Source organism: Eublepharis macularius, chromosome 2, assembly GCF_028583425.1.
Source record: "Eublepharis macularius isolate TG4126 chromosome 2, MPM_Emac_v1.0, whole genome shotgun sequence".
NCBI lineage: Eukaryota > Metazoa > Chordata > Lepidosauria > Squamata > Eublepharidae > Eublepharis > Eublepharis macularius.
This window is the reverse complement of record NC_072791.1, coordinates 72,234,899-72,261,093: the sequence shown is the minus strand read 5'-3', so window position 1 is coordinate 72,261,093 and position 26,195 is coordinate 72,234,899. Positions and strand designations below refer to the sequence as shown.

Genomic DNA, 26,195 nt, shown 5'->3' with positions numbered 1-26,195 from the left:
GCAGCGTGGCTCCCAGCGTTCATTTGCTGTTTAGACAGCCGGACAGCCTCTGTTTGCAGCAGGGACACCACAGCCTTCTGCTCAGGAGGGAGGTCCCGGGTATAGGACGCCAACTTCTCCCAGAGGTACAGCTGGTACCCTGCCATGATGGTCTGGTAGTTGGCAATCCTCAGACCCAGCGAAGCGACGATGTACTGGCGCCTGCCCATGGCATCAAGCTTCTTGCCCTCTTTATCGGCAGGCACCGAGGAGTGACCCGATCGTCGGGGGTTGAACTCCTCTGTGACCAAGGAGGAAGGTGGAGGGTGCTTCACCAACGCCGGCCAGGTGCCCTGCTTGATCTTGTAAAGCTGCTCGATGCGCTTGGATGTTGGAGGTTGATCACAGGGCACCTGCCACACCTTCTCCACAATCTCCTCAATACCCTCGAGCATGGGGAAGCCAACGTACGCCGGATTATCCCCATAGATACGTTTGAGGAGCTTGTCCTTGGTCTGGGGGACTGCCGAAGAGATATCCATCTCGAGAGCCTTGGCCATCCTTGCCATCTGGTCGGCGTAGATGCGGAGGTCCTCGAATGGCGAGTCCGCAGATGGCACTAGCTCCTCAGCTGGCGATGGTTCGGACCAGGACTCCGACTGGTAGCCGCCAAAGCTCTCCACATCCTCCTCATTGGAACCGAGCTGGGATTCCGGAACCTGGAGCGGAGGGGGAGCCCACGCCGACCTCGATGTCGAAGGCCTCGGTTCCGACACGGAGAAGCCCGCAGGTGCCCCCTCCCATTGGCAACGGTATGGCGAGGGGAGGTAGGAAGCCTGTCGATGCCGGGACGCAGTGGACCGGATTGATCGGACACTGTCCCCGGAACCATGCCGCTCACGACCGACCGGAGGTGGAGACGGACGGACCGGCGACGGACGGCTCCGACGAGGAGACGGGCTCGGTTCCAGCCTCGGCGACCGAAGGGCAAGCGATGGTCGGCTCCGACGGTGCGGGCTCGGCTCCGGCCCCGACGAGAATTCCGCGGGCACCGTCTCGAAGGCCATCGGATCCGGCACCGGCACAGAGATGGCTTCTGGCTCAGGGGAGCCCAGGTGAGGGGAAGGCGTGTGAGGAAGCACGATGACCTCCTCCTGCGGAGCGGGACGCGGCGACCGATGATGCTTGGTCTTCTTCTTCTTCTTCGCTGGTTCCGAAGAAGACCTCGGAACCGACGCGCTCCTCGCCTTCGAAGGGGACCTCGGCTTCGACCTCTTCGCCTTGATCGGGATCGAACCGGTCGTCGGTTCCGACCGGGGACTCGGTACCAGGATCCTCGGTTCCGAAGCTGGTCTCGGATCCGACCTGGTAGATGACGCGCTACGGGGCGGCCGCACCAGTCCCTGCGCTGGAGAGGCCGCTCTCGACGCCGAGGTACTCGGGGGACGCGGTTTCGACCCCGACCTCGCGGAGGCCACTGAGCCAGCTCTTGAATGCCGTTCGGCAGAGGGGCTAGGGCCGGCCTTGGGGGAGGGCAACGGAGCGCCTCCGGACATGACCTTCTGCCACAGGGAGGAGTTCAGTCGGGCCTTGCGCTCCTGCCGGGCCTTGCTGGTGAAGCCCTGGCAAATCTTACAGGCCGACACATTATGGGTCTCCCCCAAACAAAACAGGCACAGTTCATGGCCATCGGTCTTGGCCATTTTCGTGTGGCATTGGAGGCAATGCTTGAAGAGAGCCTTTGAGGCCATCTTCAGGGGCACGCGAAAGGAAGGTCAAAAACAGTCCGAGTCAAATTACCGAGTCCACAACAAAGTCCAAAACGAGATCCGAAGAATAGTCGAGGTCACGAAGTCCGAAGTCAAAAGCCAAGCAATCAGTCAGAATAAAGCACGAAGCACAAAAAAGCACAGAGCAACGAAGCTCACGTTCTCTCCAAGCGGCGGCAAGAAGAGAACTGAGGGAAGGGGCCGTTGGTCGCTGGAGGATCACGTGACCGTTTGGGCGGGAAAATGGTCGCTGAGGCGCGCGACAAACGGCCCCTTCGGAGCCATGGAAGCTCTAGAAAATTCTCCGGCGGCTGGCCTGCGCCTGCGCAGTCCCCATGTGTGGAGGCACAGAAGAACGAAGATGAACATAGCGTTAACATTTGTTAAACATTTGTTAAACATTTCTACTCACTCTGCCAGTTACCACCATTTTCTCATGCATTACAATTTCAAAATACATTGATGAAGCACCTGTGAAATTGTAATGCATGAGAAAATGGTGGTAACTGGCAGAGTGAGTAGAAATGTTTAATAAATGTTTAACAGATTTTTAAATTGTAACAACTTCAATTGTGCATCTATATGTTGTGAGAATTGTGTTACATACAAGAATGTTCTTCTGCATTTAGTAAATTGTGTGCCCCTGAGGAAGCACAGTGTGAAGATAGCATGTGTGAAATGGAAACAGCCGACTGTCCGCAGGGCAAGGATGTCTGGGAGCAGACGCCGGCTGAAGGACACACCACCACCTGCTGTCTATTTTGCACTTCCTGCACTTTATTGACTGTTTATTGACTGTATATACTTCCAGATAAAAGTGGTTGGTTACTGTATCTGTCAGAGGCTGTGTGAATATTGCATACTTATTTATGAATCGTATATTTATGATTTTATATAAACCAGATGTGATTTATGCATTGCATGCACTTTGAATTTGAATAATTTCTGGTTGACTGGTTAATTTTGTAGAGGGAACTCTATTATCCTCAGTGGCATATGGCAAGCAAACAACAATGACATAGACACCCCCCCACAAACATACACACAGAGTAATACTGCCTCCCTCCCCACTCCTCCTGTTGCCTGAGAAGACTGCACAGGGGGAAACAAGCTGTTACAACCTTTAAAATGCGATTTCCAGATAATCCCAAATATATCTGGATAATCTGGTATTGTAAATATAATTTATCTGAATATGCCAGATATATTCAGATATAACCAAATAATACCAAATATGTATTTTGGGTATATATTCGATATTCCAAAGCCGAATCACACACCCCTAGGATGTATGCCTGCATGGAAGACCACCTGATGAACAACAATTACAGGTAATTGCAACCCTGTTTTCATCTTTGTGGCTTATGTGCAGTACCACATGGGAAAATAGCAAACTCATTTATCATCAGGAGGTGGATGTAGGCTGATCAGTGGAATAATGATTGTAATACTTCTTTTCCTACAGCAGCTTCACCCCTGGAATCTACATTGACGGAGTACTGTTTCAGGAAGATAGTAGGTGAAGATGACATTGCAACCTTACAAATGTCCAGAATGGAGACTCTTCTCTGGAATGCTGCCAAAGAAGCTTTTGCTCAAGTGGAGCATACCCTGATGGAGAACAAGCACAGCACCACAGAGCTGAGATAAGCCAGTCTGATGGCAGAGATCACCCAACTTGCTACGGTCTATGATGATACCGTTCATCCCCTACTGGGACCAGAGAAATTAACAGGTTCTGATCCTTACGTATGTCTTACCCAATCTAAATAAAACAATAATGCCCTTCTCACATCTAGCGTATGTACTATGCATTCTTGAGGGATATAGGAGTGGGGAAAATACAGGTAGGGCAATATCCTGAGAGAGATGAAAGGTGGAGATAACTTTGGGCAGGAAATCCTGGCTTGGTCTAAGTAGCACCTTGGTAAATGGTAGATCACATCAAATCACCCTCAAGTCACCTTCACATCTAGCTGATGTGATAGCCACCAGAAAAGCCATCTTCTATGAGAGAATCAAAAAATCACATGTAGCCATAGGTTCAAAAGGTTTATACATCAATGCTGACAACTCTATTGAAAATCCCCATGGTGCAGAGGATGGCAAAACAGGAGGGTAGAGGTTGCACAAATCCTTCAAAAACTGTTTAGACAACTTATGAAAAAATAGTAGAAGCTTCTACTTTTTCACAGCACACCAAAACAGCTGCAAGGTGAACCTTGATTGATGTCACCAACAAGCCTGAGGCTTTCAAATACAGCAAATAAGATGTGAATCAGACCAGTCAGACCACAGTTTTCAGGATGGACTCCCTGTTCTGAAGCCCAATAAACAAATCTTACAGTATCTCTGCTTAGGATTTCACAGTTAGCCACTTAGCAGCATAAAACCTATGAGTACATGGCTTTGGGGCTGACAATTTCACTTTGGCCTACAGTGTGAATAACTACCAGGTAAATCATCTAATGCCATACATGAGCAGACTCCGTGGCAAGCGCCAGGGACCCTGTGCCCCCTTGTTTGTTCAAGCAGAATTTTATCGTGGTGTTTTCCATGGCTATCAATATCCATTTGTTTTGAAGAGCTGCAAAAGAAATTAAGCATATCTAACAGCTCTTAGTTCCAAAATACGTGTATGCAATCATAAGAACATAAGAACATAAGAACATAAGCAAAGCCATGTTGGATCAGGCCAGTGGCCCATCCAGTCCAACATTCTGTCACACACGGTGGCTAGAAATCCAGTGCCATCTAAAGGACTGTCAGTGAGGCCAGGACACCAGAAGCCCTCCCACTGCCTTCCTTCCAGCACCAAGACAACAGAGCACCACCTCCCCACAAAGAGAATACCATCTATCTCCTGTGGCTAATAGCCACTGATGGACCTCTGCTCCATATATTTGTCCAGTCCCCTCTTGAAGCTGGCAATGCTTGTAGCTGCCACCACCTCCTGTGGCAACGAATTCCATGTGTTTATCACCCTTTGTGTAAAGTAGTATTTTCTTCTATCTGTTCTAACCCGACTGCTCAATAATTTCATAGAGTGCCCACGAGTTCTTGTATTGTGAGAAAGGGAGAAAAACACATCTTTCTCGACCTTCTCTAACCCGTGCATTATCTTGTAAACCTCTATCATGTCTCCCCTCAGTCGTCTTTTCTCCAGGCTAAAGAGCCCCAAGCGCCTCAATCTTTCCTCATAGGGAAAGTGTTCCAACCCTTTAATCATTTTAGTTGCCCTTCTCTGTACTTTTTCCATTGCTATGATATCTTTTTTAAGGTGTGGCGACCAGAACTGTACACAGTACTCCAAATGAGGCCTCACCATCGATTTATACAGAGGCATTATGATACCGGCTGATTTGTTTTCAATCCCTTTCCTAATAACCCCTAGCATAGCATTAGCTTTTTTTATGGCAGTCGCACACTGTGCTGACGTTTTTAGTGAGTTATCTATCATGACTCCAAGATCTCTCTCTTGGTCAGTCTCCGCCAGTTCAGACCCCATCAACTTGTATTTATATTTTGGATTTTTGGTTCCAATGTGCATTACTTTGCACTTGGCTACATTGAACCTCATTTGCCACATGGATGCCCACTCTTCTAGCCTCGACAGATCCCTTTGGAGTGCCTCACAATCCTCTCTGGCTTTCACCACCCTGAACAATTTCGTGTCATCTGCAAATTTAGCCACTTCACTGCTTAATCCCAATTCCAAATCATTAATAAACAAGTTAAAAAGCATTGGACCCAATACCGACCCCTGTGGCACCCCACTGCTCACCACCCTCCACTGTGAGAAGTGCCCGTTTATGCTCACTCTCTGTTTCCTATTAATTAGCCAGTTTTCGATCCACAAGAGGACTTGGCCCTTTATCCCATAGCTACTGAGCTTACTTAGGAGCCTTTGATGAGGAACTTTGTCAAAAGCTTTCTGGAAGTCAAGATAAACAATATCTATCGGGTCTCCCTTGTCCACTTGTTTGTTCACTCCCTCAAAGAACTCTAACAGATTGGTGAGACAAGATCTTCCCTTACAGAACCCATGCTGAGTTTTCCTCATCAGCTTTTGGTCATCAATGTGCCCACTAATTTTATTTTTGATAATAGTTTCCACCAACTTACCCGGTATTGACGTCAGGCTGACTGGCCTGTAATCCCCTTTCCTCCTTGAACCACGACCCACTAGCACAAACAGATTGGCAATGGGCTCCCCATCTTGATAGGAACATATGTGCAAAGACTTTAGTGTTATTGGACTGAATACCAAACTCACATCCCTTGAAAAGGTTGTCTCTGGACCACCATGTCAAAGATCCTAGGATCCGAATCTTGCTGTAGTACAAATCTAAGGATACACAGTTTCACCAATGGGAATCTCTCTGAGCCTTAAACCTTCATAGGAACCAATTTTGAAGAGGTCTCATGTGGAGCCTGGCAAAGGGCATCACTACTGTGGTATATACTATGAGGCCTAGGAGCCTCTGTATGGCCCATGATGACTGGAACCAGTGTGAGGAAAATTTAGTGACCACAGAACACAGGGAGTTTGCTCTACTTGTAGGCAGAAAGGCCTTACCCTGAGCAGAGTCCAACACAAACAAAATTGACTGAACCGCCTGCAGCTTGTACTTCTGAAAGTTGATTACTAACCCCAAATTTGTCAAGGTAGTAATAGTGAGATTTAAGTGACTACTGAGGCCAGCTCAGAAGAATCTGTGAGAAGCCAATCATCCAGGTAGGGAAAAACAGTACATCTCTTTAAACAGAGATGAGCAATCACTTCAAACATGCCTTTTGTAAAAACCCTGAAGGTGGTGGCCCGACCAAAGGATAACACTGTGTGTACTGATGATGGCCCACACCACAATGGAAATGGAGGTATTTCCTACAATTTTAATAGATGGCTGTATGGAAATATGCATCCTTAAGGTTTAATACAGAGAACTAAGAATTCATTTGTAACCATGAAAGAATATCAGAAATAGAAAGCATTCTAAAGTAGGACACTCTTAGGTCCTTACTTAGATCACTGAGGTCCAAAACAGGTCTCTTGCACCCATCTTTCTTATTAACTATGAAATATCTTGAATAAAACCATCTCAGCCAATGCCTCTTCTTTGCTGTCCACCATTGCATCCGTCATCCCAGCTGTCGGGGTCTGGAAGGCTTTAGGCCTCAGAAAGAGTGGGACGGGTCATATCATCACCCATGTCCCCTTTCTTTGCTCACTTGGGAAACTCTGGTCCCTGGTCACCCTGGCCAGACACTGCCTTCTCCTCCCTGGACTATTATGGACTTCCTGCTTTTACCCCTTTACCAATTCCAGCTCCCTTCTCCAGCCCTGCCCCTAGCAGCTGGACCGCTGCCCGTGCTGCCCAGGGCAGCCACACCTGTCTGAGCCTCTCCCTGGGGGCCAGCTGGGTCTCACTAGGGCATTTCATGGCCTCTCCCTGCCTCTCTGCCATGACTGCGCACTCCCCCCCCCACCACTTTGCCTGGTCCCAGTCTAGAGCCACGGAACATCCAGGCCTTGGCTCCCATGTTCCTGCAGGGCTGCTTGCAGGCAAGGCCATTCTGGATGTCTTGCCACTGCCTCCAGCTGTGCCTCCTCTCTTTACCCTGGCACTGTGGCTATCCAGGGTGTTCTGACCACTGGGCTGCCTGCCCTGCTCCTTCTGGAGCTGAGACCTGCCCCAGGTGCTTCTGCCACCATTTTTCCAGTCCTACCAAATACCATTTTTCCAGTGCCTGTTGCCACTCTGCTCACCGTCCCCACTAGGTAAGTGCCAGTCACAGTGGCAGGTGCGGCTCATGGGGTCTTGTTGCCCAGGGTGGGGGCTGCTTCTGAGGAACTTGAAGGCTGGCATTGGAGCTGGACACAAACCCCTGAGAAACTTCAGTCTGAGAAACTTCCTCCTGCAAAACTGAGGAGGGGACAAAAGAACATGCAGCAGAAAAAGAGCAAAATGGCAATGAACTAAACTCTAAATAATAATTTTTGGGTAATGTCCTTCCAAGAAACAGTACCAGTTTGTTCAAAAAACAAGGGGTGAGCTCTAGTCACTGGGACGTCTTGTTTTTATTATGCTGGTTGGCAGACGACTACTGCGACAGTTGCTTGCTTTTCTACTTACTCTGAGAGTTGGAACACTGCTGATGTGAGCCATATGCAGGCCTTTGGGAGCTCTAATGGGGGTTTCTATTGGGCTGCTGAAACTGCTGCTGGTATCCATGCCTAGGGAAATTCCTAGATCAGGACAAAGGGGAGCACCCTATCAGAGGAAACAACTCCAGTTGAATAGAAATGGTATAGAAATTTTTTGTCAATTTTATAAATCTTTTTAAGAAAGTACAAAAGTGTTTAAAGTGCTATATATGCAATAAATATACAATAAATACAATATCAAACAGTAAATATAATTAGGTCCTATCAAAAATCTTTAATACACCACCGGTTGTATTAAATTGCTGTAGAGTCCTGACACGCTTTGAAAATGTTCTTAAAGTGCAATGTTGCAATTCCTGCTGGTAAGGAAAATGCCAGAAAAAACTTTCACAAGTAAATAACTTATCAGAAGTTTTTTACAGGAAATTTTCTTTGCAGGTACAGACAATGCATATGAGGATTCTTCAAGATGATAACTGCTTCAGCCAATTCCATATCCATAGGGGAGGTGCGAAACCCCAATCTCTGTCTAGATGGCAACACTTCTGCCACAAAGAAGTTTGCTGTGTGAAAAGGAACTTGTAGGCCTCTTTCTTCCCTTCGTACATATTCCTTAACTTGTGCACAGATGGAATGGCAGAAGCCGGTTCAGCCAGATAACGGATGCAATGTCCAAGAGACCCTGGAAAAGCTACTGGTCCAGAATTACTATTATAAAAAACACTAAAAACAGATTCAACAGCTTTGGATCCAAGCAAGTAACACTGAGTTTGAGTGATTTTGCCAGTCTGATCAGCTGCTCTGAATAGAGACTGAGATCCTCGAATGGTGAGATGGGCATCTGGTTCTCTACCACGTCATACCAGGATGATTTGAGGCAGCATCAGATCCAAACTCTGAACACAGGGTCAAACCTTCCTCAGAATCAGAGGTTGGTTCTTGCCAGATAATGGAATGTTGGTCCATCCTCAATGTCAATGGCACAAGAAGTGGCTCAGCATCTGGAGATGTTGGTGTCAGACCCAAGGGGTTGCACTGGGTACATCTTCACCTACTGCTTCCATGTGCCCCATTACAGGTAGAACATCAGGGAAAGAGCAGAAGGATAAGGAAACCATTGATACTGATTTGGACCCCATCCGAATGGAGTCACAGGCATGGATCCAATCCTGGACATCCATCGCTGCAGTAGTTTCCAACTGCAGTTCCAGTAGTTAGTGTTGAGGAGACACAGGAGGCACCTCCACTAAGTCATCATCTATTTGCTGCCCAACACCTTCTATGATGGAGAGATGCAGTTAGCTGCTGGTGTACTGTTGGAGCCACACTTAGACTCTGAAGATTGCTGTCAAGGTGAGATTTTGTGACTTTGGCTTTGTGCAGGCTCTGTCTCACTTCTTGGAACCAATGCTGATCATGATGCCAAATGGGGAGTGGGATCCAATAGAGCTGGGGGCATGGATGTGGTTGACAGTGTGTGGGCTCCTTTTTCCATGTCAGTTGACCACTTGGGGACTGAGAGTCAATGGTCCCCAAATCCTTCTCCCAGAGGGTTGCCTTTAATTGGGCGACCCTTTCATGGTGAACCTTAGGCATGAACTGCCAACATACATTACATGCTCTAACATGTGGCCTTCTCCTAAACTCATTGGGTACAGACTGTATTCACCAGACTGCACCATTTTGGTACTGCATTCAGTACATTTCTTGAAGAGAGCCGTAATCACTAAGAAGCAAGGGAAAAAACACTGAGGTAAAAATGGATGGAAAGTACTAACAAAGATCCTACGAAGGACTGAAGGTGAAGGACTGAGAGAAGGGAGCACTGCCCCTCTCCTGGTTAAGTGCTGTTTTGGTGGAAGATGACAACTTGCACTGAGGGGAGGGAGAGTACTTTGTGCACCCTGGAATGTGCTAGAATCTTAGGAATCTTCATCTCTTCAGATGACCTGTGCATGTGCAGTCCCATGTGGGACTACACAGAAGCCATAAAGATGAACCCACCACTTCCTAGGATACATTTTTTAAAAATTTCTTTAACATTAAATAATATTTATTAATTGATTGCAAGGAAACCATAAGTCCATGGAAGAATGAATTTTAATGATTACTACCGTTGCTCTCCTTCTTTTAAACAAAAAAGAGTTTTGAAGTATCTCAAAGATTAACACAATTATTGTAGCATAAATAGTTGAATTAAAATTCAACAACAGATTTAATAGTATTGACCATGGAGAGTCTGTGGGGCCAGTTATTGAGTTTGTGCCAAGACTTACCAGTGCTTAGCCCAAGAACCTGCTTTCAAACACTAGGTCTGTTATAAAAAAATACCTCAGAGCATGTACAGAGTGCCTTACACTCACCACTGAGTAGCTTCAACTTCCTGCCTCCTCATATACTTTGCAATTCAGTGGGATGCCTCTTGGCAAAGATACTGCAGGAATTTTAAATATAAAGGGTGAGCTGCCCACAACCCTACCCTTGCCCCATTCTTCATCTCTTCCCCTCCATTTCCCATTCCCAGAAATGTCTACTATGGTCCCTGGGTAGCATATTGCGTGAGCTGCGGTTGGAAGTTCCCAATAGCAAATTAACCTAATTTGCATATAGCATTAATGCTAATGGAAGAAAAGTCTGCAAATTCATTTTAATGTATTGATTTTATGTAAGTCTCTTTGTATGTCTCCACAGCTTATGTAACCAATTAAAAGAGTATGGGAGAAGCTTCGAAGTACAGGGGAATATGTATTTCTTGGGAAGTAAGATTATTTGCAATGGTGTTGATTTGAATGTTAAGTCCTCTCATAGTGCAAAAATGAAGAGAGAGAGAGAGAGACTGAATGAGGAGAGGAAAGACTGAGGAACCTTTAGAAGATAGTTTCCCATTTAGCCATAGAGAAGTCCTCTCCAACTGCCCAAACAGGCAGTTGCCAATGTGCAGGGGGGTAAGGCAGAAGCATAAATGCTGAGTCTATTGGCAATTTTGGCATTAATTTTAACTTTCATTCTATGGGACATGAAGGTAAAGGGCAACCACCTACCTGCTCCCAATGCTCCTGTAGGAGAATAACTGGAAGGATATCCATTGGCAAGGAGACCAGCAACTTTTATGGCACCATCAGAAGGGGTACGTCTGTGCCCTCCTTGGTGAGCTTCTGAAGAAAGAGTCACATGTGTAGGAGTCAAGGACTGGTTGGGATCCTGCTTGAACTTCTCAACACGTATATTAACCAATGGATTACTAACTACAGGCAAGGGAGCCTTTACTGTCACAGGACTGACAGGCATTTCATATACTACAATCTCTTCGCTGTCTGAGCGTAGCAGGGATCGAGTTGAGTTACATTCAGAAATGGAAGACAATGAGAGAAGAGTCAGGGAACTGGATGGCTTGCCTAGCAACAATGTGGGCTCCTCTTTCTTTAAGAGTGTTCTGGAAGGAGGACTGGTACTCTGATGGGAACGCCCAGCTCGCTGAAAGATACTGTCACGTTTCTTCTTCTCTTCCTTGGGGGCTTCCAGTTCATCCTGGGTTAGCAGTTGGCACTTGCCAACTTCCAAGAGATCAAAGCCTAGGCCAGAAGCAGCTAGCACTGCTGCACAACCAAGAAAGGCAAGCTCACATCGTTTGTGGTTGGAACTGCCACGTTTGAGGCTGTTTGTGGGGGTAAGCTGAGGGGTACTCGTGGCAGAGTTCACAGGGGTGGACTCGTTGGCGTCACTGAACTGGCCATCCCAGTCCTCGTTCTTTTGAAATGGGATACAGAGGTATGATTTGTTAGATCCAGGTGATTGCTGCAACTTGCTTTCTCCATTTTTCAAAGAATCACTGTCTTCATTCTCTGCAAAAATAAAGAGTGAGCCTTTTACATTCTTGCTATATAAATATCACTTGCGTATGCTTCACCATACATTCCCAAATAAAAAGGTATCTCAAATATAGCAAGATTTTAAAAATCGAAAGCCATGTAATTGAAGGCACTTGCTACCCAGTCTTTTTTATGCAATGAGTCCAAACCAGGCATGACTGCAGATGTGTATGGCTGAATGCACTGCAAGCATGTTGTAACTGTATGTTTTTTCTGCTTGCAAACCTCAGTTCTATTACTGCATTAGTAAAAGTTATGGGTGGGGTTGGGGAGCGCTAAATCCCCCTCTCAGCACTGTAAACTCAATCTGATCACAGATCCCCTACTGTTTTGTCTAGGGAGTGCCAGATTTTTTTTTTAAACAAGATGACAAGACAAAATTATGCTTATAGGTTTTCAGTTTCCAAGGTAATACAATATAAAGTTGTTACCTTTGTTCTATAAAGAACCAAAGGCTTAAAACAGTGCATAATCAAGAAAAGATGAGCCAAACACCTAAAGCAACACTGGTTGAGTGGAAGAAAAGAGTCCTGAAAATAAAAACTAAAAAGTGACAGTGAGCTATCCTTAGCAGGAATCTCTCTTGGAACAATCCACCACTTCAAGTATCAGCAAAAAAATCAAGGAGCAACATACAAATCCAGGAAAAGAGCCGCTGACTAATGGGCAAAACTGTAAGGCAAAGAGGGCAGAGGCAGTATGTAACATGAATGAATACAGGCTGCATTGCACATTAGAGACAAGAGCGGCAAGGGCATCTATATAATGTGCTCAAATGTAAACATTACATCACATGTACTCAAGCAAAATATTTTATACGTATTTATCATTAAAAACTTGAAATATCCTTGAAATTAGAGGGCAAACACATACAGGGGATTTTTAAAACTGCTGATTGCAGGTGGATGAGATAACAATTCAGTTAACAGGCTACTTTACCCATCTCTGTTAGGCTTGAAAATCCAGGCAAAGCAGCTGCTGTTCTCTGGACCTTTCCTAGGTTTGGAACACTTGACCACTGTTTATAGCCGTCTCCCAGAACCTTCGGGCTGGCATAAAGAAAAAGAAAATGTATTTCTGTCCAATTTTTATGTTTCAATTAGCACTTCAAGAACAGTCTTTTTAACACCACTTTCATTTCTCTCCCATTATATCCCCAAAGGCACTGAACACATGAGGAACACAGGCCTAGCAGGTTACACTGTTTTCCTTGTTTATTGTAACCTCACTACAGTCCCATAAGAAGTTCTTTCATGCTAATAACCAAGGATCAGCATTATTATATGCAAAACTCTCCCTATGAAATTAGTATTTTTTAAAACAGAGGCAGGACTTATCCCATTACTTAACAGGGATAGTAGTTAAGTAATGGAATAGCAAAATTGGCCAAGTAACATTATATTTAGTTTGCTTATAATATACTTCCACCAACAAGCAGTTTACATACGGTTTCCAGACAGTCTATCCAGTCCAAACTAAGTTAAAACTGTTTAGTTTGAGGAGCAGAATTTCATCAGAATGTTTCCTGGGTTTTGTATAGAAGGACCCCAACTAAATATACGTGGATAATAAGCCACACAGTAGGAGACAAGAGAGGATAATTCCAGGAGACTGGGGCTCACATGCTCATTTCGAATGGAAGGCTAAGGCCACTGGTAAGGAATTGGAATTGGTAACAGCCTGCATTCTTTCCACTTAAATACACTCCATTTATTAGGCTACAGTCACCATCACATACAGCTATTTGTGCTGCAGATGATTAAAACAAACCAGTGTTTGGAAATCTAGTTTGTCTCCTGCTTGCCTCCTTTCTTGCTGTCCAACAGAACCCCTGAATGCTATTCTGAATGCCATTGCGCTGTCATTCTAGTAAAGATGACTGCATTAGGAAGCTAAATGCCATTGGCTGGATGCACTAAACAGAAAGAGGCAGCCAAGCACACCAAGTCAAAATTTCTCAGATATCTCTGGGCTACTCTCAGCTAAGTAGATTATCAGACACCTTTCCTGCTCTCGGCTTCCCAGAGTAAACATTAAAACAGTGAAGATTTATAAACACAACATCCATACCTGTTTTCTCAGAGTTAAAATATATACGTTGAAAGATTCTTACAAGCTCATTCTATCAGTTAGCATTTATAGGGTGGGCTCATACCTGCAAACATCACCTGCTCATAATAATGGTACAGTTTTAGAAAAGGTAAACAGATTGGGAGGGGTGGGTGGGAGTTTGTGTTGGGTGCTAGTTTCCATCCACCTTACATCTCCTTCCAGGCTATCATCCCTGTTCATTTCCAAGCTGCCACATCTTCCTTCCCACCTGGGTAGCTCCCAGTGCTGGCACTTGAGTGCCTCCCCCTGCCATGTCACACTGCCAAACCATCCCTCCCACCCAGCAGCTTGATCTTGATGCCAGTACCTAGGTGACTCCTCACCACCAAGTACATCATTTCCCACACAGACACCCTGCTCATGAGTTGCTTCCCAGGCTGCAAAGCCATACCATATCATGTACCCATGTTAAAATATTAAAATCCCATTCTCTGCCCAATGATCTTACCCTTCTCCTTGGTTCCTATCCTTCAATGAAAGACAGACAGACATACAGTTGAAGTTTTAATAGTTCACTGAAAAAGAGGATTGGAATACTATATACAAGAGAAAAGGAGAATTTGTGTAGATTCTACCTAGGCCAGTGGGAGTGAGAAATAAAGAAGTGCATGGACTGATTATTGTTGTGTTCGGTTTAGTTAATGGAATATTTGGTTTGAGGAAGTTCAGTTCAGGGTCTGCTGTAGCTAACATGGAGTCAGATCTCCCAGTGGTGATGGTCCTCCTTAACACCTTTACCTAGGGATTTGGAAGAATCTGGCAGCTGCTGTTCAGCAGGAACATAAAGGGAAGCACTGGCTGCAAGCTGACCAGTGGTACACTGTTGCTGCCTGTCTGTCCACTGCTTCCTGGCCATGAGAACCAAATATCAACCAACTGTGGACTAACAAAATGCTGTTAGGGACAATGCAATGAGACCATACAAGACCTTTCGCAGTGTCTTCCTCTAGGTCCAAGAGGATGTAAACAGACTTCTAGTGTGATGTTAATGTTTTGAAAGCTCTCTTCACATCTTTACACAACTTTGGAAACAGCTGTAGTTCTTCTCTGTGGTCATGAGAAGCCATGGCTGCAGTCCGTAAGTCTGATCCTCAGTCAGCACAAGCTTCATGGGAATATAGGAGACCATTTCAGAATATCCTGAAGTTAAAATTGGGAGTCCAGCTTGTAAGATGGGAATCTCAGAAAATGCCTTTATCATAGGTGCGAGCAGACACTTTAAAACAGGTGTCTGGGGGCAGAGCAAGATGGCAATGGATGAACAGTCTTTTTCGGCTAGTCCACAGGCATGCAGTTGATTCTGACATTGCTAGCAGGGAGGAAGTGGAGAGAAGACTAGTAGACAGGGGTAAAAGTGGTGGAGGAAGTGTTTCAAGATGGCACAAGCAAGATTTTTTTACTGCTCTGCTGTTGTGACTCTGTACTTAGGAATGCAACTGAACAAACTGAGATTCAGCCATATAAGTGTCATGACAAACCAGAGTTAAAACAAACCCTAGTTCAGGTTTAGTAACAGCAATTTTCAGTCCAAGTTTGCAGTTTGCAGGATGGCCAGCATTCAGATATCAGAAATCACAAATTATCAGGACATTTAAATATAACTTTAGTAATAAGCTTTGCAGACAGAAGAACATCAAATATATTACCAAATGTTAGCCTTTCTCTTGGCCCTGTTAGCTCTAAAGATTTTCCTGGTTGCCCTTTGTGGCAACACCTCTGCTTTCCTATGCTTCCTAAAAGAAAGAGGGTGAAAGTTCACTGGACCAGGAAACCAAGTATTAATTTAAGAATAAGGACTTGGAGTCAGCCAAATATTCTAGAACTTTCCCCAGCCTGGACAAATACTTCCTCAGTACATCAAAATGAGTAAAGGAAGCCAAAGAGACCACAAGGGGGAGCTGGACAGCAATTCAACTTCTTTTCAACTACATGTACATGTATTTCCAAGGCTTCAGCTCTTATCTGATTAAAGCACATTCAAACTTTTATCCTGTAGTTACTTGGGAATGAACCCTGATCTCAGAAAGGTAAAGATAAATGATCAGTTGGGTCACATGGTAGGGCAAATTTATAAAATAAAAGGATGGACTTTTTTTATTGGCCACCTGAAAGAAGTGAGATTTCCTGGTTAGGATACAAGCAACAGTACTGTCCCCTCCAGGTCTACTATCACAGCTGCGCTCATTCTAGGAGTCTTCCCTCTTCCCTCTATTTACCCTTCATTTTACCCTGCACTTCCCCCTCTCTGCTCCTCTGATACTGTAGTGAACTAGGTAAGATTGTTCCCATGCAGTCAGTTTTTCATGCTGTAAATGCTCAGTTTCCTGTAGTTAGTATTTACATTCGACACAATTCTCTTCAAGTCTTTGGGAGAAATATTTTATTTTCCAGAGACACTAAGCACCTACATAAAGAAAAATAATACTTTGCCCTAGATAGTGTATGCATTGCTATTATAATCTATGTGAGTAATAGAAGCATCACTGTTCATCTTTCTCTGTGGTGGCCCCTACCCAGTGGAATGGCCTGCCTGAGGTCAGGAGAGCCCCCACTTGCCTGGGTTTTCCACAAACGATACAAAGCCGAATGATTAAAAAAGGCTTTTTACTCAGATAGGAGGGTGGTATTGTAGGGAGGGGGTCTCAGATGCTTCATTAGGGACCACACACTTCACCACTATGTTGCTTTACATATTATCTGTTTCTTTTAAATTTGTACTCCTATATACTACCTGTGCTTCATGTTGTCTAATGTCAGTCCTAGAATTGATTATGTTCTGTTTCAGTAATTCTCCAACTCTGTATTGGAACCTTGCCAGGGCTTTTTTTCTGGGAAAAGAGGTGGTGGAACTCAATGGAACCATACGCATGTGAGCAAAGCACGCGCATGCTCCCAGGACTGCACAATGACATCACTTCTGAGAAGTGACATCATCACGCAGGGCAGAGCCACCTCCCAGAAGATATAAAAACAAAAGATAAGGAGGCCAGGCTTAGGGCTAAAGAATTAGAAGCAAGCTGTCTGGGTTTAAATGCCCCTGTCTGTGCCGCTGTGCAGCAGCACAGAAAAGGTCATTTAAACCCCAGCTTCCGCTGCCTGGCCAGGCAGCAGAAGCAAGCTGGCTGGGTTTAAATGCCCCTTTCAGTGCCACTGCATAGCTTTCGCTGCCTGGTTAGGCAGCAGAAGCAAATTGGCTGAGTTTAAAGTTTAATCACCCTCAGCGCCGGCACCAGCTGACTGCTGACAGTCAGCCAGCCAAAAAAAGGCCCTGATCCTTGCTAATGCTATGTCTTTGTAAACTGTATTTATTTATCCTATGGCATTATCTGTGGAAATGTCCATGACACTGTATGGAAATGTCTTTGATACTGATTGTACTAATCTCACACTACGTAATCTGCCTTGAGTCTCAGTGAGAAAGGTGGACTATAAATAAACAAACAAACAAACAAACAAATATTGTTTGACACACTACTAATGATAATTGCCTCACTCATCCCATTATAAATGTTTTTGGAATGTGAAAGGATTACCCCATGCAAGCTGGTGATCCCAGCCTTGCTGTCACAAGCGTGGCCTCTCATTTTTTGCTATAGCCACAAGGGTGGCAGCAGCATTTCCCACAACCCAGCCAGTGTCATGTATGACTGTACCCATTCATACATGCCAATGTTAATTCTGATGCTTATGTTCTAATGCCAGTTATGGTAACCATGATCCTGGTGTAACTCAATTTCCTGTTGCTAGTATTCTAACGGTTTCTCAGGCTTTCACAGGTGGCTATCTGTTGAGCTCAACTATTTACGACTTTGGACTTCCCCTCGGACTATGATATGTCTTTCTTCCTAGTGGTGCAGCGTGATAGCACAAATATGCAAAATGTTCTCACGCCGAAGAAGCAACAAGGGATTGTTTGGGAATTGGGAGGGGGAAGAAAAGCAGGGTAGAAAAGAGATGTATTTTTCCCATGTTGCCATTCTTGTCGAACTTCTACTCGAGCTACTTAGATGCTTACCTTACTCCTAAGTAGACCTTTGGATCTGAGTATGGAAAAGATCTGATTTCTGAATAAAAGTCATTTAACCAAGAACCCTGTGTCCTGCTATAATGATCCAGGGATCTGTCTGCCATATCCTGTCATCCAGAGCCTGACATTTTGACAAGAATCCCTTTTTCCTCTGTACCTGCAACCCTGGGATAATGGTTACCGTCTTCACATCATCAGAGCCGGACTTGTCAGCGCCAGAGGATCCCTCAGATCAAAGGGGACCGGGTGCAACCCTGGATGGGGCTTCCATGGAGCTGGTAGCTGTGACCCACACCCATGTGGACTTTTTAATGGACCATAATATTTCTGCCATGAGGGGACTCGATGTGACGGGGGCCCTCCCGATGTACCATGAACTGGGAGCGATCCCTAAGGCTGGGTCCAATTACTACCAATGGACCTTGCCAACCCCACGCAAGTGGAACCCTCGAAGATCTACAATGGCAGAGTAAGGGACACGATGCCATAGCACGGTATATTTTCGATGTTCCCTTGAACTAGAAACCTATGTTGGAGAGCCAATGAAACATTCTGCCACTGCTCCAGCAACCTACGCAGGATGGAGCTTGAGGACACCACAGAGGGAATGGGCTGAAGGGCCCCGTTTTTTACGAGAGACACTGGAGCAATTACAGCTATTGGGGGATCCTGGACTACCTCCTGGAAGTGCTGCTGAACACGGTGAATCTACAGTTGACCCACTAAATCAGTGGGAAATGGGAGCTGCGACTGGGCCAAACAACCAGGAATGGGGTTGGATGCCGCAGCTACCTCCACTACAGGAGGCACCAACACAATCGGTGTTGGGGGATGTACAAACGGGAGCCACAGCTGGGCCAGACAACCAGGAATGGGGCCAGAAGTGGCCGCTCCCTATGCTTCAAGTGATGACAGCACAATTGGTGTTGGAGGATGTACAAATACAGGAGGACCTTGGATTACCCCCAGGTAACGCTGCAGAGTACCATGGAAGTACTGTCAACCCGAGCACAGGCACTTGGGAAACCTGTGAGTTGGGGGCTGCCGCTGGGCCAAACAACCCGGATGGGGGCCAGACACTGCAGCCAAGGAAGCCACAGGATAAAGCAATACAAGCGGTGTTGCTGGATGTACAAGAGCCAAAGGACCGTGGAGTAACCGCTGAAACCAGATGCGCTGTAGGATATTACTCCATAGTAAATGAGACGGGACCCCTGGAATCTAGTGATTTGGAGGAAGCAGCCGAGGCCCAGACGCTACAGATGGAAAGGGATGGACTGCGCCCAATCCGAGAGGAGTTAGCTACACCCAACCCATGAGGAGACAACAGGAATGGGAATTGCACCTACTCAACGAACGAGGAAATGTAAGCGTGCCAGAAGCGTTAGCTAGGTCGAGAACAGGAACGAATGAGGAATCAGAGTGGCCTGCTATTTCACCGCATACAGGGGACCATACATGGACCATGCTGCGGGGAAGGAGAGGGGCAAATTTGCTGACTCCTGAGCAGTTCACTGATGACTAAAGAGTTCCTATTTCCACGCCAATCTCTGTAACAACTACAGGAACAGGGGGAAGGAGTGTTCTACCACGTTCCCAGCTAGTAATAGCACCAAGCATACTGCCCCAGGAAGTAGGAGCTGTACCCGATGAGAGAGCACAAGCATTGTTAGTTCCCCAAGTCTCAAGTGGCGCCGGGGCGCCAATTGCTACAATGGGGATGAGAGTGCAAACAAACTCAGAGTCAGGCTCCCCTGGGCACTCATGAGCTCCATATTACCACCCCAGGGGGGAGTGAGAATTCAACAAGGGGGACCCCAAGTGAGAGGGGCCCCACAGCCTTTGACTATACCTCCAAGAGTGAGAGGTGCAGGAGCACCTGGCACCACAACGGGGATGAGTGTGTCAAGAAACCTACCTGTGCCAGCACAAGCAAGCACAGGAGCATCGGTTGCAACCAGTGGAATGGGGATGCCTCATCCAGGGCAACCACAAAGAACCCCCATTATTGCCCCAACAGGGGTAGGAGTACAAATTGGACATACCCCGATGAGAGGTCTCCCAGTAAATATCCCGCAGGGAACTCAATGTCTTCAGCCGCAAATCGGGGGAATTCTGCAAACTGCCCCACTAAACTTTGTGCCAATTGGGCAACCACAGTACAGAGGGGTTCCGCAAGTTGCTCCAATGGGTGTAGGATCAAACAGAACCTACCAGGTACCTCGCAGGGCACTGGGACATTGGCAACACTATCCCTTGGGGGGGGGGCGATCCCACAAGTGATCCCACAAGCCTGAGTTCTGGCACCCGGATGGCCGCAAGGACATTTGCAACCACCTTCCTTGGGGGGGGGCGATCCCACAGGCGGTGGGACACCAAGCAGCACCGGGATTGCCGCAAGGTTTGCCCCAAGGATGGTTCAAATTGGAAGCCACTTTTGACGGAAACCCTCGAAACTTGGGTTTCTTTTTAGTGCAAGCCATGGAATTTTTCCATGACTGGGGACACTTATTTCCTTCAGAGCAAAGTTGGGTGAGTCACCTGGGATCCTGGATGACAGGGGTGGTCGCAGAATGGTATGTCACCTTGTATAACATGGGAGCACCTGAGCTATACGATTTAAACGCTTTTGCCAATGCGCTCAGGGCTCAATTTCATGACCCATTAAAAGGAGAAAGGGCCAGAACCAAACTAAGAACCATTAAGCAGGGGTCCAGAGCTGTCAGAGAATATGCTGCTGAATTCAGACAGCTAGCAACCAAAGTGCCGGGCTACCATGAAGAAATAAAAATTGAACTTTTTCGTAATGGATTAAATGCTGACTTGCTGGATAGAGCACTAAAGAAAGATGACCCACAAAACCTATTTGGCTGGATCCAATTAGCATGTGAAGTCAAAAATAGAACCCAAGTTGTAAAACCTGTTGTCATGGCACAGTCTGAGAGTGAGGTCTCCTCTGGAGGAGAGGAGCCTTGTGTAGCCAGCCAGTACTCCTCAGGAGAAGAAGAGTTCTGTGTAGCCAGCCCTAGCCCTGACTCAGCAGAAGCCGGCAATCAGGAGCAGCAGCTGCTGGCTGATCAAAGCCCACAGCCAGCAGCTGAGACACCAGCATCCTTTAGCCCCAATACCACAGGGGAAGCTCAGCCAGGAACTTCCACAGGGGAAGCTCAGTCAGGGACTGCCAGCACCACAGGGGAAGCCCAGCCAGGGGCTTCCACCCCCCCAGGTTCACCCACGCCTAGAGAGCGCTGCAGACAGCGCCAGAGACTGGAACTGCAGGAGAGACGGTGCAGTGCTCGTCTCCTGAGCTGACGCCAGCTGCTGGAGAGCGACGATGCGTAGCATCAGGATGGAGCCCCAGCAGCTGGCTGAAAACCACGCCTGGCTATAAAAGCCAGTCAGGAGCAACTGCCAGGCGTGGAAGCAATGTGTCTACTGCCTGCAACCGCTCTGTGTACCTTGCCTGCACCAGCTTTTGGATCTGACACCATCGGTGACTGACCTTGGACTGTGCCTGACCTCGCTCTTGGACTCTGGACTCACTCCTGGCATTATCTCATGCTCTGACCACTGGTTTGACTTGGCTTTTGCTCTTGGAACTCCCTTTTGACTTTGGCCTTAAGGTTTGGACTGGAACCACCTTGCTTGGGCTAGCCCAGCCCGTGACACTTGTTAGAATGCAATAGAAAGCTGGGGCAAGGAGACCAACCACGGCAGACAGGGGATGTACTGCGCTAGGTCCAAGAGCCCCTATCCCTCCAACTGGGAGAGAAGCCCAATGGAGACAGGGACTATGTCTAAACTGTGGGGGCAGGGGACATTTTTCTGTGCAATGCCCTGTGAGATCGAAGCAAGGGGGGAAGCCCAAACATTCCCAAACCGCCAAATTGAAAAGGAGGTGCTAAAAAGGGAAAACTGGAGACTGGGTTGGATGTCGAGGAACCCCCTGAAGTTACTGACATACCCCCATCAAAAGAAGCTGAGGAAGGTCTAACCCCACCAACAGGAAACAAGGAAGACCTGCTGTAAGAGGGTCCTGACGGCAGGTCTCTAAAGTATCCACAACCCCAAAGGTGAGAGAGAGAGGGGCCATACTATTTATGTCCGTGACATTATTAAACCCAAAAGGGGGGACTCATGTACGGGTGCAAGCACTGATAGACTCTGGATGTTCACGGGATCTAATCTTGCCAGCGCTAGTAAATGGACTGGGCTTAGAAGTAACTGAACTCAAAGACCATTTTGAACAAATGGATGGGTCTAGTATGCAACCCACACAACATCAAACCGAACCTTCAGCTACAGGAATGGGAGACCATTGGGAGAATTGAACATATATAGTCAGTGATATAGCAAAATACCCCTTAGTACTAGGAAGTTGTTGGCTATGGGATCACGATCCATACATTAAATGATCCACCGGGATGGTAGTCTTCAAAGGTGATCATTGTGCAAAGCATGCATGGACTAAAGTGTGGGGGAAGGAGGCACCCTCCCCATTAGAGACTGTGCTGTTAACTTCAGAGGAAGAAGGGGTCATTCCCTCTGACTATTCTGATTTAAAGCAAGTGTTTGATGAAAAAGAAGCAGATGAGCTACCCCCTCATAGAAAAATGGACCGTGCTATTGAACTTATTATGGGGGGAAAGTTGCCTAAAGGTAAATTATACTCAGTGAGCTCAGCTGAGAGGAAGGAACTGAGAGCGTTCATTGATAAAAACTTGGAGCGGGGATTCATCCGCCCCGCTAGCTCTGCCCATGCGGTGCCTGTGTTGTTTCAGAGAAAAAAAGATGGGGGGTTAAGACTGTGTATGGATTTTCATGGTCTAAATGCGGTCTCGATGTCAAATGCATACCCCATTCCCTTGATTAGAGACTTACTCAGTGTGGTGGCTCAAGGAAAGATTTTTTCGAAACTGGATTTGAAAGATGCTTATTTCTGAGTAAGAATAAGGGAAGGGGATGAATGGAAAACAGCATTCAATATGCCCCTCAGACAATTTGAGTACCTCGTCATGACATTTGGGCTACAGGGGACACCAGGGGTGAACTTCATCAATGAAGTATTACATGAGTACCTGCACAAGGGTGTTGTTGTTTATCTAGATGACGTGCTGATTTATTCTGCTGATAAAGAATTACACGTGGAACTGGTCAGAAAAGTGCTGACTACTTTGAGAAAACATAAACTACCAGTGAAATTGTCTAAATGTGAATTTCATAAGGAGGAGCTGGATTTTTTGGGGTACCAAATCTCTCCCCAAGGATTGAAAATGGACCTGGCAAAAATCCAAGCCGTCGTGGGGTGGGAGGCCCCCAAAACAAGAAGACAATTGCAATTGTTTCTAGGGTTTGCTAACTTTTACAGACCCTTCATAAAGAACTTTGCTCAAATTGCCCTCCCCTTAACAGACTTACTAAAAACGAAGGGGAAAGGGGTGCAAGGGAAAAAGCCTAGTGCTAAGTTAAACTGGACGGCAGAGTGCCAAGTTTTGAGAACCTAAAAACGCTGTTTGTTTCCGAACCGGTGCTACAGCACCCGGATGAGAACAACTGCACCCTTGTGCATATCTGTCTAAGAAATTCTCTGAGACAGAACACAACTGGAGTGTACGGAAGAAAGAATCCTTTGCAGTAAAATTAGCCCTTGAAACCTGGAGGCATTGATTAGAGGGGGCAAAAGTGCCTTTTGAGGTATGGACGGATCACAAAAATTTAGAGGCACTACGCACCCCCTGGAGACTAAATGCCAAATAATTAAGGTGGGCAGAATTTTTCTCTAAATTCAACTTTACGTTGAAATACCTCCCCGGGCGGTCAAACTTCTTAGTGGATGCCCTTTCACGCATGCCCCAACATGAAAGCCAGAGGGAGGAGATAATTGATAGTTTTTTCACCAGCGCAATTGGGAGGAGCAGTGACGACATGCAGCCAAGCAGTGAAAATGCAAAACAATCTGAAATCTGATCTCTCAGAGTGGGGAGAGAAAGTGAAAGCAGAAACTGCAAAGGAGAGGGAAAGTGTGCCCAAAGCTGAATTAAAACAGGCAGGGGATGGCCACGGGTACAAAGGAAACAAACTGTATATCCCAGTCAGCTTAAGAAAAGAAATCTTGCACCAATGTCATGATGCAAAAACCACTGGACATTTCAGATATCTTAAAACTTTACACTTAGAGCAAAGACAATTTTGATAGCCAGCGATGAGAAAGGATATATCCCAGTACATATCCTCCTGTCCTGTGTGTATAATGGGAAAATCAAGGAAGGGGAACCCCCCTGGACTGTTACAGCCCTTGGAAACACCTCCTTGGCCATGGGCCGTGGTTTCCATGGACTTTATTACTGATCTTCCCCCCTCTAAAGGACACACCGTCATTCTAGTAGTGGTGGATCTCTTTTCAAAACAGGCTCATTTTATTCCTTGTACTACAATACCTACAGCCAAGAAACTAGCAAGCCTGTTCCTGAAGCATATAGTGAAATTACACCCATTTCCAAATAAGGTGATCTTGGACAGGGGCCCACAGTTCGTTGCCAACTTCTAGCGAGAGCTTCTGTAACTAGCAGGAATCGAACAAGGGATCCATTCCACTTATCATCCAGTCAGATGGACAATCCGAACGCACAAATCAGGTGCTTGAACAATTCTTAAGATGTTATATTAACTACCAACAAGATGATCGGTTGGACTTTCTTGATTTTGCCGACTATGCATATAACAACTCAGTACATTCATCAACGGGAGCTACACCATGGATATGAAGGAAACTGTAATGATTTCAAGTAAATGTGTGCATGTGTCTTTAAATGCTTGGTGAGCTAGGGGAAGAGTGGGGGTGAGAGAGAGAGGGAAGAGTGAGTGATATGATTGGTTGATGACTGAGAGGGTGGGTGGAGTGAATGCAGTTTGAGACTGAGAGTGCAGAGAGAAAAGGGTCAGTCAGAGGAAAGCAGGCTAGCTGTGTGCTGCCTGAGTATGTTGAAGTATTTATGAGAGAAATATAATCTGTGTGGAACCTGAACTGAGCATGTTTGTGAAAGGACACTCAGTCAGGGAAAGAGAGGCCAGCTGTGTGCTGCCTGAGCAGGTTTAATATTTCTGTGAATGAGAGAGAAAGAGAGGCGAGCTGTGTGCTGCCTGAGGAGTTTTAAGCATTTCTGTAAGAGAAATATTGAGTCAGAGAAAGAGGCTAACTGTATGTGAAGCCTTAGAAGAGATCTGTGTGAATGAGTTTAAATGAAGTAACTTTAAGAACCAAGAACTACTTTTATGAAACAGATACGCTTCTTGAAAAATAAAAGTTTGTTTTGTTTTGTTATCCCAGAGTAGCTGTCATTGCTATATCCCATTCTTATCCTCGGGGCCACATAGAACCACGAAGGAGCCTGACACTTAGGCATGTTACAAAAGGGAAAACTTAAATAAAATATGTATTGTCGAATAAAATATCTTGGAATAAAATAAATAAAATATCTTGGAATATAATATTCCTGGTGGCAGCAAACTACCCAGAGGGTGTTAAGGGAAATATAAAAGGCAAAATCTACCCTTCCTACTGCACAGAAGAATTGCATCCCTCCCCACAAATGAGTTGGAGTTAAATCTGACCATTAGCCACACTATCACAAGCTGGAGATGTTCCAACCCATTTTTGGAACCTACTATAACCTTACTTGAGTGGCTGTGTCACTGGCTCTGAGGGGAAGATAAATGGTTAATGATGAAAGGATGCATCACAGGTTGAGCTAGCCATCTGAGTCACAAAAGGAAGCCTTGCAGTGCTACGCTATTGGACGGTAAAGGAGGGAAAGAAACTTAGAAACTTAGTCCGATCCTCTATACTCAAGTCGCATATTGAGAATTTAGGTTAAATATCAGGAAGCAGCTCTGAATTTACAAAACCATTTTCCAAGAAGTGGCCAAACCTTTCTAGAAGGTTAGTCTAAACATAGAGGGATGTGAAATCTTGAACATTTGTCTTATGCATACAGACTGATTTTGCTTCAGGGACTGCAGAAACAAAGCCCACAAATGTAGAAGCTGTGAAAGCACAGAAGCAGGATCTTTTTCCAGCTGGGGACCATCCATGTAGAAAAGCCTTCCCATAAAGGAAGCCAACTGCTATACCTAAAATGAGTAGAAATATTTTCACAGGGAGGACACTGAAGGTTTGACAGAAGGCTCACATGGGTGTTCTGCTTTAAAATATAGTTTTCATGTATTTTAACGCAAAGGGTATGATGATGTAAATTCTACATTGTTAATAA

The 26,195-nt window shown here is 45.9% G+C and overlaps 1 protein-coding gene across 1 annotated transcript in view; it reads right to left on the bottom strand.

Moving 5' to 3' along the window:
- MAP3K9 (mitogen-activated protein kinase kinase kinase 9) overlaps positions 1-26,195 on the bottom strand; it is a 90,263-nt gene that overhangs the window by 12,561 nt on the left and 51,507 nt on the right. Inside the window, exons 9-10 of the mRNA XM_054971609.1 lie at positions 12,726-12,835; positions 10,959-11,759 (exon numbers count right to left, since the gene is read on the bottom strand). Coding sequence (XP_054827584.1) covers positions 10,959-11,759; positions 12,726-12,835 — 911 coding nt within the window. The remainder of the gene's footprint in view (positions 1-10,958; positions 11,760-12,725; positions 12,836-26,195) is intronic.